Below are 21,415 nucleotides of genomic sequence, written 5' to 3'. Positions count from 1 at the left end.
GGCTGGTGGTGATTGGACGTCTAACATAGTGACTACCAGTGAAAATGAGGTAGGATCAGAAGAGGCTAAAATAGGGAAAGAACAAGTTAAAAATAACTTAGACAAATTAGATGTCTTCAAGTCACCAGGGCCTGATGAAATGCATTCTAGAATATTCAAGGAGCTGACTGAGGAGATATCTGAGTCATTAGCGATTATCTTTGAAAAGTCATGGAAGACTGGAGAGATTCCAGAAGACCGGAAAAGGGCAAATATAGTACCAATCTATAAAAATGGAAATAAAGACAACCCGGAGAATTACAGACCAGTCAGCTTAACTTCTGTACCCAGAAAGATAATGGAACAAATAGTTAAGCAATCAATTTGCAAACATCTAGAAGATAATAAGGTGATGAGTGACAGTCAGCATGGATTTGTCAAAAACAAATTGTGTCAAACCAACCTGATAACTTTCTTCGGCAGGGTAATAAGCCTTGTGGATGGGGCTGGGGGTGGGGAAGTGGTAGACATGGTATATCTTGACTTTGGTAAAGCTTTTGACACTGTCTCGCATGACCTTCTCAAACAAACTAGGGAAATGCAACCTAGATGGAGCTACTATAAGGTGGGTGCAAAACTGGTTGAAAAACCATTCCCAGAGAGTGGTTATCAGTGGTTCAGAGTCATGCTGGAAGGACATAATGAGTGGGGTCCCGCAGGGATCAGTTCTGGATCCAGTTCTGTTCAATATCTTCATCAATGATTTGGATAATGGCATAGAGAATACATTTAGAAAGTTTGCAGATGATACCAAGCTGGGAGGGGTTGCAAGTGCTTTGGAGGATAGGATTAAAATTCAAAATGATCTGGAGAAACTGGAGAAATGGTCTGAAGTAAATAGGATGAAATTCAATAAGGACAAATGCAAAGTATTCCACTTAGGAAGGAACAATCAGTTGCACACATACAAAATGGGAAATGACTGCCTAGGAAGGAGTACTGGGGAAAAGGATCTGGGGGTCATAGTGGACCACAAGCTAAACATGAATCAACAGTGTAACACTGTTGCAAAAAAAAAAAAAAACAACAACAACAAAAAAAAACCAAACATCATTCTGGGATGTATTAGCAGGAGTGTTGTAAGCAAAACACGAGAAGTAATTCTTCCGCTCTACTCCGTGCTGATTAGGCCTCAGCTGGAGCATTGTGTCCAGTTATGGGCGCCACATTGCAGGAAGGATGTAGACAAATTGGAGAGAATCCAGAGAAGAGTGACAAAAATGATTAAAGGTCTAGAAAACAAGACCTATGAGGGAAGATTGAAAAAAAACTGGGTTTGTTTAGTCTGGAAAAGAGAAGACTGAGAGGGGACATGATAACAGTTTTCAAGTACATAAAAGGTTGTTACAAGGAGGAGGAAGAAAAATTGTTGTTCTTAATCTCTGAGGATAGGACCAGAAGCAATGGGCTTAAATTGCAGCAAGGGAGGTTCAGGTTGGACATTAGGAAAAACTTCTTAACTGTCAAAAGGTGGTTAAGCACTGGAATAAATTGCCTAGGGAGGTTGTGGAATCTCCATCACTGGGGATTTTTAAGAGCAGGTTGGACAAACACCTGTCAGGAATGGTCTAGATAATACTTAGTCCTGCCAAGAGTGCAGGGGACTGGACTAGATGACCTCTCGAGGTCCCTTCCAGTCCTATGATTCATTTTGGACCATGATTTGTACCTCCACTAAGCCCAGCTTGGTCATGTCCTTATGTATGATGTTCCATCACCAAGTCTGATCAGCCTCTAGGTCTGACTGACCCTGGTTGTGTTTTGCATTATTTTCTTTGGCTTCCTTTCTACCGTTTATCTTGTCCAATGTCCCCACCATTATAATATTTTTGATTGCAGCCAATCTCATAACGATCTCCGATTTCACATTCTAGTCTCCTCCTAACTTCATTTCTTTTAACATCATCCCACTTTTTATATCTGCCATCTTCCAAAGAACTCTCATCTCTACTGCCTAAAGCCTTCTGATATCCATTTCATTTAATGCAGCTACTTCCAGAGTACTACTGTTAATAAACTCGCTTGATAAATTTTCACTTTGGTAGTCAAAGTACATGTTTTAACCTCAACCTTGATGGAACCATCGACAATGATCAAGCTTCCTAGGTACACATAAAATTTCACTTGTTCAATGGCTTCACCACTGCTGCATTTCAACACTTCATCTATTGTCCATTTCACAAGATGCGACCACTTCATCTTCTTGGCATTTATTGTAAGTCCAAGTTGACTACACCAATTTTCCCTGGTAGTGAAGAGTATCATATTTAAATCAAAGGTGTCTGGCAGTTGTACAATGTCATCTGCATAAGCTACAGAACTTAATTCTAGATCACACAATGTCACACCCTCCATCTCATCTACTATTCTTAACATCTAATTTAGGAACATGATAAATAGTGTTGGTTATTCCATGCCCTCTTGTTTTACACCCCTCTTACTTGAATCAGATGCTTAATCTTCCACCAGAAGTACAGGAGACTTCATACATAACTTTTTTCACTGCGGTTATCCTAGCTGGAACTCCATATAGATGTTACTACTTTCCACAATACTTTACTCCAAACCAAATTAAATGCCTTTGTGAAGTTGATGAAAGCAGCAGACATCTTTAATCCATATTCCCACTACAGGGTTCAGCATTGTGTCAAAATGTTCCTTTCCAGACTTTAATCACCTCTTTGACATTGGTTGTTAATTCACTGGAGGCTGTCTGACAACTTGCATTATTGCCCTGATTGTGTTTCTATACAACTTAACCTTTTTGTATATTGTTTTCATATCTTGTTTTGTTGCTGCTCCTGCCAGTTGTTGAGTGTCTTCATTCCAAAACTTTTCTTGTCCAACATTTGTGATTTCCTCACTGCTTTGTGCAATGCTTTTAATTCTTCTGCTTTCCCAGCTGTCTTGGCTTGTTTACACTTCTCCTATAATGTTCTTGTTTCATACTCAGAATGCACAAAAATGCATGCACAATCACGCCTACTTGCAAGCACAATTACCATGACTCCATATAAATCTAGCATTTACTTCATACACACCAGGAATCATGCAATCAAGCACTGGATCTAACTGGCCATTTGTATGCACAAATACTTGATTTGTACATATAATGGTGGAAACTGTGTACACAACTTAGGCACATAATTACATGCACACTTTTAAAAAGCAGGCCCAGGATAAATAGATCAACAACATTTTAAATTCTTGACATCTAATCAAACCAATCATCTTGGTAACTTCAGAATTGTTTATCATTAATTTTCTATAGCTCTGAGGTCATCACATGTTTATTATTAATATTTGTTTTAACTGATAAGGTGCTTCCCCGTACCCCTGACATCAGAATGTCAGCAAAGCACATATTGTTATTCTCCCCTTCCCGTGCATTTCATAATCCCCTCTTCCCAACTGTTGCTGCTGTAGGTGCTCCTTCTTGCCCTTTGACTATGATGATATGATGCAGAGCCTCCTCCAAGACTGCATTCATGGAACTGATTCCTCCTTTCACTTACACCAATGAATATGGTTCCTTTAAGTCAAAAGAGTTACATCGTCTTCCTGATGTAAGTGAATTTGCTTTGCTGCTGTTGCTGTGTCGGTCCCAGGATATAAGAGAGACAAGGTGGGTAAGGTAATATCTTTTATTGGACCCACTTCGGTTGATGGAAGGGATGAGCTTTCAAACTTCACAGAGCTCTTCCTCAGGTCTGGAGAAGATAACCAGAGCGTCCAGGCTAAAGCTGAAGAACATGAGGAAAAGCTCTGTGAAGCTCAAAAGCTTGTCCCTTCCACCAACAGAAGTTGGTCCAATAAAAGATATTACCTCACCCAGCTTGTCTCTCTGGTGGGAGTGAAGGCAGATTTAGGCCCTATGTATCTTCACTGCTCTGACACCATCCTCAGTTGAACAGTACTGTTTCTCACCCATTTCCTTAAAGACCATAATGGTGCTTGGTTTGCACTGGCCTAAGAAATTTAGTCCCATGATAATTCTCAAACTGATGTCCCTAGTTTAGCAGCTTAATAGACCAACCCCCTCAAATCTCTCCACCAGATTGTGATAAATTGAAAAATCTATACCTCAATTCCAGCAAAAATAATGTTTGGAGAGTACTGTACTAAAACTCTGGTATTATAGGCACTGTCTTTTTTATTCCTGACAGACAGTAGCACGTTGAACTTATCATTGCTTGACTTTATGATGAATGGAGAGGAACTGTAAAATAAAATAAAATAATTGTGTTAATTATCTTTACTTTACAAACTGATAAAAAAAATTAAGCAATGGAACTTTTTCCCCATGGCCATACTGTTTTGTCTTTGAGAAAACATTGATCACCAGTATTCTATCAGAACACAGAATCTCTATTTTATTAGTATGGCAGCTATATTAAGTTTCAGTGTAGTTACCTGTCTCCAGCTATACTTGTTGTTATAATCAGAACGAGATCTGTAATACATTTATTTTTGATTCCACAGTCTTTTGTGAAAGGAATCTGCAACAATAATATTGATAGTTGTGTTCACATTTTGTTATAAGTATAATCAAAATCTAAGTATCAGCATTTCAAGTCATTATGTATTTTACATTATAAAACACCTTTTGTTTGACTGTCATGGAGACCTTTGTTGGTATTAGTTAATGAAGCCTCCTGCTACCCTATGAAATTATTGGGTGTTATTACCCAGCTGCAGAAGAGGGATACCTATGCATGGATGAACAGAAAGGTTAAGTGATTTACCCAAAATCACAGAGTGAGTCAGTGGCAAAATTGTGAGTAGTACCAATGAGTCCTGACACATTCCCCTGCTCTAATTTGTAGACTAGATACAGCTGCCTCCTTTCGCTGGAGTGTCCTATGGGCAGGTCATTCAGCTTTAAAATTCAGTTAGAGCTTCACAACCTGATTCAAATGCCACTGAAGTCAAAGTCCTCACCAATGGAGGTTTCATGGGAGAATGCATCTCCCAGCCTGGCCCCTCCACCCTCACTGTCCAGCCCTAGCCAATTTATGGACTAAGCCATCCAGCTCTAGGCCTTGCAGGAGCTGTCTGGAGACGGGTGAATCTCAGCTTAAATACTCTAGATATTAGCAATGAATCTTAATGACTTACATATTCATACGCTGATTTCGGCTGGTCACTATCGAGAACTGGCCCATTCTCTGGGTTGGAAAAATTGAACTCCAACAAAACCTTTACAGAGTTCTGAAAATCAGGCTTGTCCTAGAAATGAAATAAATGAAACTGTTTTTATGACATTTTCCCTTAAAACCACCATTGGTATGGAAGCCTCTAAAGGAGAATAAATACGGAGATCCCCCCAAATGCAATATTTTTCAGTCTCATTCTCATCAGAACCACAGTGTAGGAAAAATATCTGAAAAAGGAACAACTTGGTCTAGTTAGCTAATGACGACCAGCTTGTTTCCAACCAAAACCTCCAAAATACATGTCCCATAGTATCACAAAAGGTCATCTAGTCCATCCCTCTACCAATGCACGATCATTCAAGATCTTAAATGCGTCAACATTTACAGTTACTTTTATACTTCTTATTCTTCAAAGGCAGCCCTGGAATAGGCAGATACGAGGCCCACGGACATGAATGGAGTGCCCTTTTGTGCCAGGGATGAATCTGTGCCCATTATTCTTACACATATTGCACGTTCAAGCAAATCTTATGCATCATATACCAGTAGGGTAATTTTTTCGGCAAGCAACTGTGGAGTTGCTAGGATATGGGTGCACAACAGGAGTTAGGAACCTAAGTCCCTATGTTAGGAGCCTAGGTCCCAGTTCTCGGACCACTGCGATGCACAAAACTCCCAATGACCTTGTAGGCATCTCAACTCGCCCGCCACCTGAGTTTTTGCTGTAAAAGCTCCTTAGGCACTTGTGTTCTGAGCAAGTGCACTGCTGCCTCCCTGTGAGCGTCCAGATGCCTATCTCCCACCTAAGCCCTTGCGTGATTCACAGAACATGGGAAGAAAAGTGTTTGGTCCCCTAACTCCCCCAAGAGGCCTGATGCAGTAGATGTGCTCACAGGCTGCCTAACGGATTGGGCTCCCATAGGTGAGCTTACACAAAGCAGCTTGAGGGGTGGAGAGGAGGAGGAGCTGCCACCTCTCAAATGAGTGCTCTAACCATTATACTATGGGATATTCTGATATAGGGAGTCACTCTGTCTCTCCTGTTCATGAAATTGCACTGTGGATAAATAATGAAAGAATCACTGGAGCAGGGGGACTGGATGCTGTGTCTCCCATATCCTGGGTAAGTAGTCCAAGCATCAGGCTACAGAGTCATTCTCATGCTTGTGCTCTCATTCTTTCCCCTTTAAAGAGTCAGTTGGGCCAGTCATTGGGCTCAGTATGACAATGCCGAAATCCTTTTGAGTATTCAGCCCTAGATGTTTTAAGAATAGGTATCGAATAGTGTAAATCCCTAATGATTCTATAAAACCAATGATCATAACGGACCTTTCATATGAACTGCTAACTGCTTTACATTTATTTTTTTATAGTAAAGAGGTCTAGCTCTGGTCATCTCACACATACTCTGTCCCAACCCTAATTAGAGTTACACTAGCAAAGAATTGCACCAATGTGCAAATTACACTTTCATCTCACATTTTCCAGCTGACTCTTTTGCTCACACCTAAGTCATCACCACCATCCTTTACATGGCTGATGAATTCAGCCCAAATGTGTTATTTGGATTTTAAATATAAACAACAAAGAAATAAAAATAAATTGAGCTAGGAGAATTTAATATATAGTCAAAGAAATATTAATACTATGAAACTGATTAATAATGTGTATACCGGCTATTGACAATGATCGTGAATGTAAGGAGCCTTTTTAATCTATTTTAGCATTAATGCAATAAAAATGCACTTAGAGATAACTGTAGTGTAACAATGAGAAAATATAGCCACTTTATATGATTTACTTGCCAACACGTAGAAGTTATGTTTAATACATTCTGACCCTTTGACAGTGATATTTTTTTGTATCTTCCTTTCTTGACTTTCCATGAACAAGCTTCGAGATATCTGTCTTTGTGAGTCAAGCGTAGCCCAATACTGTATACCTACAAAGATAATTGAAATAATAAAACCTATGTGGATAGGATTATAAGCAGATAGACATCTCCCTACTCTTTTTTCTCCCCATTTATTTTTGCTGTTTTTTTAAAAATAAACTATAATAAAATTTTAACAATTTTAATATTTTTATAGATTGTGAATATCAAACTTAAAAAAATAATCATTTCAGAGTTGCATGCTGTTTTTTGGGGGGAGGAGGGAACCCAAACCAACCTACCAAAACCAAAAAACAAACCAAAACAAACTCAAATGCAAATAGAGCAGGTTTTCATGCAAAGATTCAATGACTTGCTGTCTACTTACTGGTTTCATTTATTGTATCTTCTTTAGACTTTAGTCTGACTTCAAAACAAATTGTGGCATTTATGCATACTGTTTCTTTTTTATCCATATTACAGTTTTTCTTTTGGATATTGATTTTATTGGGTGTGAAATTCATGGAAACATTTACTACAGCTACATCACGAGACCTTAAGAAAACACCAAGAGGAAAGAAGATACTTAAATAATGTAAATCTTTTAGCATTTTAAAAACAAACTTGTCAAACTGTGCAATACTGTACATTACTGAACATACATACAGTGATATAGGCAGATAATGACATACACTATACATACTATAAGGTATACTGTATAATGGGAAAGGAGCAGTTACTGAAATACTCTTCAGACCTTCCATAGAAATGCACAAAGGATAAGATTTTCAGAAGCATCTAAGTGACAGAAGCCTAAGTCCCATTTTCTAAAGAGATTGTTAGGTACTTAGGAGCCTAAATCTCATTGCAAGTCAAAGGGACTTTGAAAATGGGACTTAGTCCGCTAAGTCATTTTGGAGCTTTTGAAATTTTTATCCAAAATGATTGTTACTTCTTACTTTTCTGATGATTGCAAAGTATGTAAAAGCCAGCAAATTAAAACCACACTGAGGCAACATAAAATGTATTAAGAGCAAAAAATAAAAGTAGTTCTAAGTCCAAAATTCTGGTTGGCAAAGTCTTGGGAGAAGCATTATTTGTTATGATGATTTCTGTTCTGTTTTTATAAGACAACACTGATTTGTCTATGAAAACTTTCACTGACTTCAAGGTTAAATCCAGCCCAGTATAAATAGGCACAACATTCATTGGCTTCAGAAGTTGTAACTGCTTTCACTATTATGACTTAACCTATCTAATGTTGAAGTACCTAGATGCCTCAACCAGGTCAGGCCTCTGTTGAACCAGGCATATATAGTAAATGACAGTCCCCATGCTGCCACGTCTTATGATTTTGTCAAGAGTCTTGTGATATTTGGTATTTTGCTTAAAACCCCAGCTCCTGGGGATCACTGATTAGGTAAGAATCTTAGCTGTCATTTAAAAACAAAAAGGAAGTTTCTAGTCTTTGTAGTCACAAAGAAAAGCTTGAAAATGTAACCCAAGGGCACCTTAATGGTTAAAAGGCCAAAATGTAAATAAGAAGACCCCAAACTTATTATTTTTAAAATTTCTTATGATTGTTAAGAAAATCTGATGATTTTTGGAGTCTGACTCATGATTTTGACCTTTTGGGGTTGTTAACATTGAGTCTGCCCCAAAGAAAGACAGGCTAAGACCCTTGATCCTGCAAAGACACATGCTTAACTTTACCCACTGTGAGTGGTTCCATTGCGAAACTGGGGCCTAAAAGACAAGACAATTAGATGAGACAAAAGTAGGTTGGAAGGGGAAAGAAGAAAAATGGGGAAACAAAAGATAGGATCTGCTTAGAATAGACTAGCTGTCATTCAGACAGTAATCACAAACTCAGCACCAATACTGAATTTAGTCTCAGGTGTTCATTTAAATTAGAACAGGATTTTATATGTTTAATTATTATTATTATTATAGGAAGTGCTGGATTTGTTATTTATTCTTTTGACCTTAGATGTAATGTATGCTTAATTTTGCCATTACATCTTAAGCCACAGTTAGTTCAGTGAAAATGTTGCAGGTTCTATTTTGTCTACATTCTAAAAGAATAGGGTCTTTTTGTTTAGATAAAAATTTTAAAATTATGTTTCCTTTTATAATATAGCAAGTTTCATTTTTTCATTATTCCTCCTCTCAGGGAGACATTAAAAATATTAAGATCCATAGATAATTCTAAAATATGAGATGAAACAAGTACACACAGGTGAGATACATAGTTTTCCTGCAATAGTCCACCCTTCAATCTGGAGTGTGTATGTTAATTAATTAGGTGCTTAACTTGTGCTATTATTTTAATGGACACACACACTCCTATAATAATTGGGCCTGCAAATTTACCCTAATTGTAAGGTCAAATGTAAAAAGTAAGGCATAAGTTTAAAAGATGTCACAATAACCTATAGCAAATGTTGATGGGAAAAGATGCAAAAAGGTGACAAAAAATAAATTAGTCTGAACAAAAAGGCCTATTAATATAACTCAAGGAATGTGTTAAGATCCTGCTTTGTAAACAAGAAAAGTCTAGAACTGAAAATCAGTAAACCAAAATTGGTGTGCTAGAAACTAGGCCTAATAGATGGACAATACTGAGAGGACTAGTCTGCTCATCATTCCCCTTTTGGGGTCCTCAAAAAGAGACTGCGAGAGGAAAAGCTAGCTACTGTGATGCTGGTTGACTGCGAAAGGAGCAAGCTTCACTATCATGGCTGCTACTCGTACTGTCTTCTAATCCTGAAAGATGTCCTGACTAGACCAGACTTGAGAGAGGGAACCAGATTACATCACTACCTCCACTGGCTTTGGCTAAATCCCAAATACTACCTGGGATGTGAGACTTGTATGTTCTTTTCCTTCCCCACTTTATTTCTTCTTTTTCCTATCCCTCTCCTTTTTCCCTTCTGTCTAACAAGAGTCTAGCTTAGTTGGCCAAGACTATATATTTTGCAACAATGCTCTAAGCCTCTGTCACGAAACAGGAAGATAAATGCAATGCCCTAAACTGCACAATGTTGGTACAAATTTGCCAGGTCTTGGAGTGACTGACAAGACCATGAGCCGTGCTTGTGTTTCTCCAGAAGTGAGGCTGCAAGTGAGAGAAGCTGTATTTTCTCTTTGTTATTTTTTTCTCTCCCACTTTTGTGTGTGTCCCCAACTTGTTGGGTCTTCTAGGAAATGGGAAAGGATGGACAATAACAGCAGCAGCAACAGCTCAAGTTCCAGCCCACCTCTTTTCCCAAAGAAAACAGTTATTACCACCTATAAAACTGTCGAACAAGGTGTGGGGGGAGATGGGCTGGAGGTGGGAATTCCTTCTAAAGACTCTCTCCAGGGAACAAGGAATGTTGTTAAAATGAAAACCTTATTTAAGGCTTTGCATTTCAAATGCTTTAACTGCTTTTCCTTATTTTTCTGTACCTTTAATAAAAGGTTAAAAGGATGCTTAATGGTTTGTTTGCCATGGCACAAAGTAAGTAAGCTGAGGTCTCTGTGTACCAAACCCTGAACCTTGTTTAACTCTGTTTAATGTTGGAAAGTTTCAGGTCATATTAATGCCTATGGCTCTTTAGGCTCTTTTATTCCATCTAAATTAATACAACAACAGTACAGGAATAAGGAAAACAGTCAACACGAAACCTTTCATCTACCAACAGAGAACATCCAACCATCTACAGGTGATTAGGGTTTTGCCCTTTAAACAAATGCTTTTAATATACATACCAGAAGAGGGCAGCACCACCAAGGCCTCCAATAGTGACATCCGTTAGACCATCACCATTTAAATCCATTTCTCCATGTATAGACTGACCAAAAAATTTCACTTTTTCCCCATCTCCACCTGATGGAATATGCTATGAAAAAGAATTAATAGCTTTATGTCGTATACAACAACTCATATATCAAAAAATTAAGGATGCACAAGTTGGGTGTGAATAGGCTTTTTAGAATTTTAACACTGCATTTTCATTATAGACCAGGGGTGGCCAAACTGTGGCTTGCGAGTCACATGCGGCTCTTTTACCATTAAAGTGCGGCTCACGGAGCCCCCCCATGCACCTCCCCATTCTCCACCTACCAGACTGGGGGGAGGGAGAGCTCAGGACCTCTGTCTTACAGCAGGGTGGTAGGGTAGGGGCTTCTACCCAGCGGGGAGCAGGGCCTCGAGGCTTCAGCCCAATGGGGCACACCTGTCAGGGCTCAGGGCTTCTGCCCAGTGGGGAGGGGAGTCTCGAGGCTTTAACCCTGCGGGGTGAACCTGCCAGGGCTCGGGGCTTCTGCCCATTGGGGAGGGGGGTCTTGAGGGTTCAGCTCCGTGGGGTACACCTGCCAGGGCTCAGGGCTTCAACAGGAGCTGGGCTGAAGCCCCGGCAGGCACCTCCTGTGGGGCTGAAGTCCCGAGCCCCGTCAGGTGCGCCCTGGCTCTCGAACTTCTGAAGGTTGTCTTATGTGACTCGGAGGGTCAGTAAGTTTGGCCGCCCCTGTTATAGACCTTCTAAAAGAGTTATCATGGTGATGAGCACAATATAAATGCCCAGCTACACCACTAGATCTTTTAGGAATTGTTAAGTGTCTCCTTTATCTATTCATATAGAGCATATTTAGAAGGTTTCTAATGAAAACACAGTAGAAAACATGATAAAACATAAGAAAAAGTGTTTTATAACAATAGATCATAATAGTCAAATTCAGTAAAGTCAGAATGAGTTTAACTGTACTTAGCATTCTCAAAAGGAAGCTGTCAAGGTTGTGGAGGTCACAATTTGACCCTACTGAAGTCGGTAGAAAAACTCCCATTGACTTCAGTGGCGCCTATCAAACTCTGACTGAAGTCAATAGAAATCTTGCCATTGAGCCACAAATGCTGTACTAAAGAAACTAAGGATTTAATCCAAAGTAAACGGAAAGACTTCCACTCATTTCAATAGGAGTTGGATTAAGCCCTCAAGGAGTAATAAGTCCACCCTAAATCAAAGGATATGTCTGTTAAGACACACTGTTTATAAAAAGAAAAAGGAGTACCTGTGGCACCTTAGAGACTAACAAATTTATTAGAGCATAAGCTTTTGTGAGCTACAGCTCACTTCATCGGAGCTGTAGTTCACAAAAGCTTATGCTCTAATAAATTTGTTAGTCTCTAAGGTACCACAAGTACTCCTTTTCTTTTTACGGATACAGACTAACACGGCTGCTACTCTGAAACCTGTCACTGTTCTTATAACTGCTGCTAAACTATATGTTTGACTTTGTAACGGTCCTCACTTGGGGAGTGTGGCCTAGTGGTCATGGCTGCAACTCTTGACTGCCAAGGGGATTGTGGGGAGGGGAGCCTGGGCTCTCCCACTCCACCAGGCTCTGACCCAGGGCCCTTTAGGCTACCAGTAATCTGACAACCCAGGCTGTATAAGGCTGTCCTCCTTGGGCCTCTTCCTCTTGGACACCCCCTGGGATCAGCTTAGTCCAAGGCTTTCCCCTGGTGGGGAAACCCAAATCACAATAAGTAAGAGGGGGTTACCAACATCCAACCTCCACAGGATACTTCCTTCACTGGTTGTTTCTGGGGTGGGTCCTTCCTTCCCACACAGAGGGCCCCTTTGGGCAGTTGAGTCAAGAGTCTTCTGCTCTGCTCTGCTCTGCTCTGCTCTGCAGATCTGCCACCCAGCTCACCTTCAGCTCTGCTACCTAAATGAGCTAATTCCCTGCCTTTTAATTCCTCCACCAGATGGAGCATTTGCTGCAGGTGTGGCTGAGCGGGGCTGGCTGATCCCAAAATAATCCCTTAACCCCTTGTAGCCCTTACAAGCCCTTGTGGGGTTTGTAAACCCTATCACAGACTCCTACCTGTGCATATTCTTTCCTTATACTATTGCCATTGCCATGATATATGTACACAGCTCCTCGATGATCATCCTCTAAAGGAGCTCCTATTACAATATCATTAAACCCATCAAGGTTGAGGTCCTTTACTGAAGCAATTGCAGTCCCAAAGCGCGCACCGCAAGGTTCGTTCTTGTGATTTTTGCAGGAACTGTGCTTTAACAACGAACAGCAAGTTTGCTTCATAGGTTCAAGGCTCATCTGATGTTCAAATGTTGTCTGTGAAAAGGATAAATGTAATGTTTAGGGACTGCCATCAACTTTACAGCAAAGCAGGCTTTTAAAAGCACGTGCACTCAAGACAAACAGATAAATTACACAAAGTTAAATCGCTTAACAGAAACCATGTGGTGTTAAAATATTATTCTATATATGGTGAAAAGCTGTGGTTCCTAAACTATGGCTGCCATACTGACTCTAAGCAGGAAAGGAGAGACATGCAGTGTGTTTGTCTGTCTGTGACAGCTGTCTGAAGTAATGGGCTGTAGGAAGGCACAGCATCCTAATAGTGTCTGTATGGTACTTTAACTAAACCACTTAACCCCTTAAGGTGCTGCAAGGATTCTTTCCAAAAGAAATTCCCTGAACTGGAAAGATACAACAAGGTTTATTCTGGATCACAAATGGCAGCTGTCCTGAATATTGTAATTCCAGTTTTGGTAAGGTATGGGTTGTTTACTAGCCCTGAAATAGTCACCCCATGTGTGCAAGATTGGATTCTTTTGGTCATCAGGGTCCATTCAGGCTGTGCCAGGTTCTAGATGTCCTCAAGCCCCCCACCTGAGGTATAAAGGGCAGAGTGTGCCCAACCATCCTCAGTTCATTTGTCAATACAGAATGCCAGAGGAGTAGGTCTCTGTAGAAGCAGGGAAGGAGGGCAGGTTGTGGAATCCATGTGGACAACACATCTCAAAGAGTCACAGTTACTGTAAGGGAAGTAACCATGCTTTCTTCGTCAAAGGATTATTCATATGGATTCCACTTGTGATGGCCATCAAGCAATTTTCTGTTTGTGTAGAGGTGGATACTAGGAATCCTGCAGGACAGCCCTACCAAAGTAGGCATCTGATCTGGATGCCTGTATCAAAGAATAGTCTCCTGTTAATGTGTGGACTGAACTCCATGTTGCTGGCCTTATACATGTCACAAATAGGGACATTCTTCAGTCAGATAACAGAGGCTGCATGACCTCTAGTGGAATAAGCTGTAATGTGGCTGGGTGGATCTAACCTGGATAACTGTAGCACACTCTTATACACTTAGAGACCCATATTGATACTTTCTGAGATGATATTGTGAGATCCTTAACCCTATAAGCAAAGGTCACAAAGAGCCTACGTGTGTTCCTGAATGATTTTGTCTTGACAATGCCCTTATTACATCAAGTATAACTTCCCCTAGGGTTGAGTTAACCTTATGGAAGAAAACTCGGAGATTAATAAATTGGTTCATATGGAATTCTGAAACAACTCTGAGCAGGAAGCTAGCTCTGAGAATAAAGCTGTCCTTATGAAACACTATAGAAGAACTGACTTATGGACCTGAGTCACCCCTATCATTCAAGCTGATGTAATGACTACTAAAAAGCCAGTCTTCTTAGATAGGTGGTACAGAGAACAGATTGCTAATGGCTCAAAGTGGGGAATCCATCAACCTTATTAATACTATGCTGAGGTCCCAAGTGGGATGGAGCTTCTGAACTGTAGAAAAAACATTAAAGAGGCCTGTAAGGAATCTGGTCACTGCAGGGTAAGAAAACACAACGTGGCCCTGGATAGGAGGGTGATGAATAGATATTGTTGTTAGATGGATCCCTCTGAAACGAATAGAAAGTCATCATTTCAGGGCCAGGAAATAGTCCAATATTGATAACATGGGTATTGTTGGGGAGCTGGTGATGAGACGCCCAAATAGAAGACTTCTTCCACTTAGCTTTATGGAAGTCAGTCTAGCTGAGGCTTTCCTGCTTTGGAGAAGAATGTTCTGAACTTCTGCTGAACACTTTCTTTCAGTGGATGCTGGCTAGCCAGTTTCCAGGCTGTCACGTATAACAATACTGGATCTGGATGTAGGATCTAACTGTTGTGTTGTGTGACTATGTTGGGTGATTTAGATGATTTCCCTATTCCTGAGATGAGACATCTGTCACCAGAGTCTTGGTACGCTGATGTGCAGAAAAGGTTACTCCCTTGCACACCTGAGATGTCTTTTTGCCAATCTAATGAGAGGGGACTTCTTGAGGGTGGAACTGTGACTAACACATCCATGTAGTGTCTGCTGTGTAGATACACTGATTTCAATCACCCTTGCATGAAGTATAGGCAAAGTGTGTCAAGCTGTCACATAGGACCATAAGGACATGTGTCCCAGAAGTATGAGGCATGCTGTTATTGAGGTTTTTGGATGAGCTTGAAGTTGGCTGATGAGGTCGGCTATAGTTTGGAATCTTTCTTTTGGGAGGCAAGCTCTTGGTGATCTAGAATCTAACATGACTCCTATGAACTCTATGCTTTGATTAAGAGTAAGTGTGGATTTTTCACTGTCTTTGAGCCCAGTGTAATGTAACTTGAATTGAGTTTGTTACCTGCTGGGGATGATCTTCCTCAGATCAACCTGTAAATGGGATACATCTCCTCAAATGAGCTGCCAAGTACTTGATGGTACCCTTTGAGCTGTGGAAAGGCCAAAGGGCAGGACTTTGTATGTATACGGAGATATTCCTGCTAGAAATGTGAGATACATCTGACTCATAGGAAATATGCAGTTAAGACACTGAACCTTCTTTCTTCTTTGGAATGATACTATTGTAGAAATAAACCCACCTACCTTTGAACTCTAAGGGTACCTATTTTGTTGCTCTGAGATGTAGCAGAGAGTCTACTTGCTTCAATGGTATTTTGTGAGGGGTCCCTGAAGGGGATGGGAAAAGGGGGTGGAGGGTAGGAAGGGACTGAAATTGTATGCAAATATCCATTACTGACAATCTCTTGGATCCACTGGTCCATGATGACCCCAATCCAGACTACTGAAAAAAAGGAAGGCAGTTACCAAAAGAGGCAAAGTGGGGGAGGAGAAGAGTAGAAATCTCCAAAGGTTCTGACTGTGGTGTGAAAGCTGCTGTCAAGAGAAAGACATCAAATGTGTCGTATTTGTCAGAGGCAGTGGGTCATCTGCGTTGGAACCTCTGCTTCTTCCTTGGTAGCTCCAGTGCCCCCTCTGGGTTATAATAGTATGAGGCACAGGAATGCTGGCTGAAGGAGGCTTGAAGTCTGGCTTGCTTTCTCTTTGGCATGTACTAGACTAGAGAACACAAAATGGCTCTGGAGTCCTTTAATGAGTGGAAGGACTTGTTGGTCTTTGAGTTGAAGAGATTGCAGTCCTCAAATGGAAAATCCTCAAATGATTTGGACCTCCCTTGGTATCCCCAGTGACTAGCACCAGGAGGATCTTCTTATTGCCCCCAGTGTGGTCATGGTGTATGCAGATGTCTCAGACACATCCAAAGCAGCCTGCAGGGAAGTTCCCAGCTATCAGCTGTGCCTCTAGCATGATGAATTTTAATTCTTCCGTGTGCTCCTGCAAGAGGTCTTTCTATAAATTGAGACAATTTGTTCGAGTGCAGATAGTCACATTTTGCCAGAAGCACCTGGCAGTTGGCAATGCCTATCTGGAAACTGTCAGAGGAGTAGACTTTTTTGCTGAACAGATCCACTCTTTAATGATCCTTTTCCCTTGGTGTTGTTTATAAGGCCCTTGATGCTTGGATCTTTCCTGAATAGCTACTATGACAAATGAGCTTGGCACCAGAAGTGAATAGAAGCCCTTGTGAGGGGCTTCCTCAAAGCCCTTGTGATGAACTTGGTACCATCTATCCACCCTCTTACAAGTGACAGATATTGATGCTGGAGTCTGCTCCTCATCCTTGCAACGGTCCCTCGTTAACGCATATGGTGACTCTACCAGGTATGGAACGGTGCAGAATGTCTAGCTGATCATGCAAGAGAAGTCACACAGCTTCCAGTGAGATGTCAAGGGTCTTGGCCATTAATTTCACAGTGTAATCCCTCCCTGACTCTCAGTGTGCTTCCCATGGAGGGGGATGAACAGGAAATGAGTCTCTATGATAGAGAAGACATACCCCTCCTCCAGTGGTGGGGCTCCCATTCTGCTGTGTTAGGGTGCTCCTGCATCCCTTTATCTGGGTAGGAGAAGCAGATGGTACTGCATAGCTGTATGTGGTCCTGTAATTTCAGTGACTGAAGGCCTCGTTAGCATAGCTGATGTTGTATGAGTCAGCAAGGGGGACTCTGCCACTTGGTCTCAAATAGGCCACAGGTGTCAAAAGGGATGATATCAATGCACTGGGTCCTGTGGGTATCAAAGAGTCAGTACTGGAGGAAAGGTGGTCAGTGGATTTAGATTTAGCTGGTACTGCTGGCATCAGAGTCCAGAGGAACCCATCTTAGGCCATTCCACTGCAAAGTTCAAGACCAGCATGAACACATGTTGACAATTGTGACCCAGTTACGAGGGTCTCCTTATCTCTGGAGTGAGGCTCTTTCCTACCCCTGCTCCAGACAATATAACCTTTGGCTGGCATCCCTTCTCAGTGCGCTTGGAAAAAGAGAGGCAGCTGGAGCAATGGTCAGGGATATGCCCTTCACCTAAACAAATCAGCCATTTAGAGTGCCTATTGTTGAGAGGCACAGAAGCATCACGAGGAGCATGTCTTAAACTCCTAAGATGCAGCTTCTATTATCAGAAATTAAGTCCCAGTACTGGACGGCTGGGGCTCTGAGCCTATTAACTGTGTAAGAAAAATTAATAAAAATGTTATATTTTTGAGCCACTGGGCAAAATAAAAGTTAACTGACTACCTCAACTAATAAATCACTAACGCTAACTGCAACAGTCACAGAGATGCAGTCAGACACTGCAAGGGTTCTATCTCACCACCATGGGCAGTAAGAAAAAACTAAGGGATGGTCAGGCTCACAGTACCCTTTATGACTGGGAGTGGGGATGGTGGGGTATGAAGACATCTAGGGCACAGGCATAGCCCACACAGACACTGCTGGTCAAAAGAATCCGATCTTACGTGAATGGGGCACATGCGCCTCAAGAATGGAATCCACATGGACAATCATTTGAAGAACATTCAGGAATATCATTGCCAAGTTAGAGAACGAAGTGAATCAGAATCTATCTATCTGGGCCCCATCCCTGTAATATCTCCACAACTCACAATCTTTAATGTGTTCATCCTAACAGCACCCCTGTAAAGTATGGGAGCACTATTACACCTATTTTATGCATGCACTTGGGGCTTGTCTACATGGGGACACTTGGGAAAATTAATTTAAATTAACTAAAGATATTAATTTAAAGTGGATTAGTTAAACTAGATTAAATCCCTGTGTGGACACTTTGATTCATAATTAAAACTGCCTTAATTTGATTTAGCTTAAGCTAAAGGCCATTTAATTTATGATTCAGAGTGTCCACAAAGAGGATTAATGTGGTTTAACTAATAATCCACTTCAACCATTAATTTAGATTAATTTCCCTGAGTGTTCCCATGTGGACAAGCCCAGAGTCAAGCAGGAAGTATGTGGCAGAGCAAGGAACTGAACCCATTGTCCCCCGACCCAGGCTAGCATTCTAACCATCCTTCCTCTTTAAGCAGGAAGACCCAACAAGTTCCATCCACACTGCAGTTGTAACTAACTCAGGAAACCCAGGTACAGCAAGGTTTTCCCCTAATTCGTTGACAACACAGTTGAAAGTTGTAGTATGAATGGGGGCTGAACTCAGTTTTCACCCAGGTCTACTAAGGATACATTTCTTAGCCATATATAATATTACGTTAGATTTCCTGGAACTACTCCGTATTATGTGCTGGTAATTTAACTAGATTTGTCATTAAAAAAATATTTTCCATTCTGCTCTTTTTGTAGGCCACCTCCCTCACCTTCTGTCATTTGAGTATCTCCAAGTCATGGTTTTAATCAAATTATTTGTTCAAATAAGGGATCCACAGAAACTAATGAGCATATCCCTTTTCCCCAGCCAATAACTGTATCGCTGTTACCTTGTTCAAAGAATACACATACACTTTTCCTTGTTCCTCTTTTTCAGTTCCCATGTACATAGGAGCTCCAACTAGCAGAATGTCTGTAAATGAGTCTTTATTGATGTCAATTGTAGTAATAACACTCCCAAAGTATGACCCAATCTGCAATAAAAACATATGATATATTTATTATAGGCGAGACTGATAGTACTGCCTAATATTACGGAGGCTCAACATTTCCCATTATAAGACCCTGCTTTCAGTTGCATATATCTTTGTGAGACATTAACCATTTGGGCTGAAATTTTACAAGTGAGGTTTCTGCCTTAAGCTGCATTTTCTGGAAAATTTCAGCCAAAATGGTTCACCAATTTCTGAGAATCAGACTAGAAAAAAATGTTTTTTTCCCTTTAGAAAAAATGTGGGGACCTTTTCCTTGAACTGCTTTAGCACTCCTCCCCCCTGCTTTGGGGGCAGGGAATTGACATTTGGCAGGGAGTGGCCTTTCTGTCAGGGATCTGTCTTTTGCTCTTCCTGTGAAAATCTGCCCAAATTTGGACAAGTTATAAGCCTTTGAAAAATATCCGTTTTTAGTTTTCGTAGAGAGTTAGAGTTTAGTGCTGTACCCTCCATAACTCCTACGTGTGACCAGACTATGCATACACCATCCCCACAAGGAAAATGAGCATACTGAAGCCCAGGGTTATGGGGAGCAAAGCCCGACTTTCCCTATAATTACTGCTTCTGCTGATGTGGACTGGGGTGCTCTGGAAGTGACAGCAAGGAGTCTGTCTCTCTGGTGCTCTCAGTGACCATCTCTGCTGGTCATACAGTATGGAAGAGGAAGCTGTCTGACACAAATCCAGACGGCACAAAAGCCAGACTCAGGGGAAAGGAAAGGAGCAGATTAGAACAAAGAGCCTCGTGAGGCAGAAGAGAAAAAACTATGACTGGGAGTTGGGGGGAGAGTCTAGGATTTGTTGGGTAAGGAGGCTGTGCCTGGGAGCTGGTGTGGGGGGAGATGGAGGGAGGCAGTGGTGAGCTGGAGCCGGTTTGCATCGGTTTGCTAGAACTGGTTGTTAAATTTAGAAGCCCTTTTAGAACCGGTTGCTCCGCGAGGGACAACCGGTTCTAAAAGGGCTTCTAAATTTAACCAGCCAAAAGTGGCGCCTTAAGTGCTGACTCCATGGGTGCTCCAGCCCTGGAGCACCCAAGGGGAAAATTTGGTGGATGCAGAGCAGCCACCGGCAGTTCCCCGCCCCACCCCTGGCCCCAGCTCACCTCCGCTCCGCCTCCTCCCCTGAACGTGCCACCCCGCTCTGCTTCTCCACCCCCCCCCAAGGCTTCCTGTGAATCAGCTGTTCGCACGGGAAGCTGGGGCAGGCTGAGAAGCAGGCTGCGGCTTCCTGCTCAGGCCCAGGGAGGTGGAGGTGAGCTGGAGCAGGGGGGCATGAGGAGGGCCGCCCATGCCGCAGCAGGTAACCCGGTGAGGGGGGGCATGCAGAGGAACCACTCCCCGCCCTGGCTCACCTCCGCCTCCCTGGGCCTAAGCAGGAAGCCGCCGCCTGCTTCTCAGCGCTCCCCGGCTTCCCGCAGAACAGCTGATTCCTGGGAAGCTGGGGGCGGGCGGAGAAGCAGAGCAGGGCGGTGCGTTCAGGGGAGGAGGTGGAGCGGAGGTGAGGTGAGCTGGGGCCGGGCGTGGGACGGGGAGCTGCCGGTGGGTGCTCTGCACCCACCAAATTTTCCCCGTGGGTGCTCTAGCCCTGGAGCACCCAGGGAGTCGGCGCCTAAGGAGTCACTTTTGATGTGATCAGTGGGGGAGCAGCCGCTCCCCCTGCTCCCCCCCAGCTATGCTCCCCAGCCCCTAGGAGCCAGAGGGACCTGACGGATGCTTCCTGGGAGCTTCCCCAAGTAAGCACCTCTGGGATTCCCCACCTCACCCCCACTACGGTGGCCCACGAGACCCTCCTGCCCGGTTCTGGGGGCAGTCAGGGGACAGGGGAGGGGGGTGGATGGGGCAGGGGTCCTGGGGGGCAGGGTTGGGCAACAACCCCTTCGTGGGCTGAGGAGGGAACCCGTTGTTAAGTTTTTGGCAGCTCGTCACTGAGGGGAGGCTAGCACTGCTTGGACAAGGAGACAGGGAGCCAGTGAGGAAAACTCTGTATGTGTGTGGGGGGATGGGGAGTGGGACTGGGAGCCAGTTGGGACAGATTACCAAGATCAGATGTGGAGCTGGGAAGAGAAGGCAAATGTGGTGTTGGTTTGACAAAGCGAATGGGAATAGCATGAGAAGCCTGAGGAGTGGAGACTGGGAAGGCAAGGAGAATGGGATGGGATGAGGAGCTAGGGGTGGGGGAAGAGTAAAGA

General features: G+C 42.4%; 1 protein-coding gene across 1 annotated transcript in view; it reads right to left on the bottom strand.

Moving 5' to 3' along the window:
• ITGA1 (integrin subunit alpha 1) overlaps positions 1-21,415 on the bottom strand; it is a 121,597-nt gene that overhangs the window by 23,561 nt on the left and 76,621 nt on the right. Inside the window, exons 13-20 of the mRNA XM_074952532.1 lie at positions 19,067-19,210; positions 12,940-13,194; positions 10,822-10,952; positions 7,457-7,623; positions 7,001-7,137; positions 5,158-5,268; positions 4,453-4,538; positions 4,123-4,258 (exon numbers count right to left, since the gene is read on the bottom strand). Of these exons, the coding sequence (XP_074808633.1) occupies positions 4,123-4,258; positions 4,453-4,538; positions 5,158-5,268; positions 7,001-7,137; positions 7,457-7,623; positions 10,822-10,952; positions 12,940-13,194; positions 19,067-19,210 (1,167 nt within the window). The remainder of the gene's footprint in view (positions 1-4,122; positions 4,259-4,452; positions 4,539-5,157; positions 5,269-7,000; positions 7,138-7,456; positions 7,624-10,821; positions 10,953-12,939; positions 13,195-19,066; positions 19,211-21,415) is intronic.

Source organism: Natator depressus, chromosome 5, assembly GCF_965152275.1.
Source record: "Natator depressus isolate rNatDep1 chromosome 5, rNatDep2.hap1, whole genome shotgun sequence".
In the NCBI taxonomy this organism is placed as follows: domain Eukaryota; kingdom Metazoa; phylum Chordata; order Testudines; family Cheloniidae; genus Natator; species Natator depressus.
Note: the sequence above shows the minus strand (reverse complement) of the source record. Positions and strands in the feature narration are given on the sequence as shown.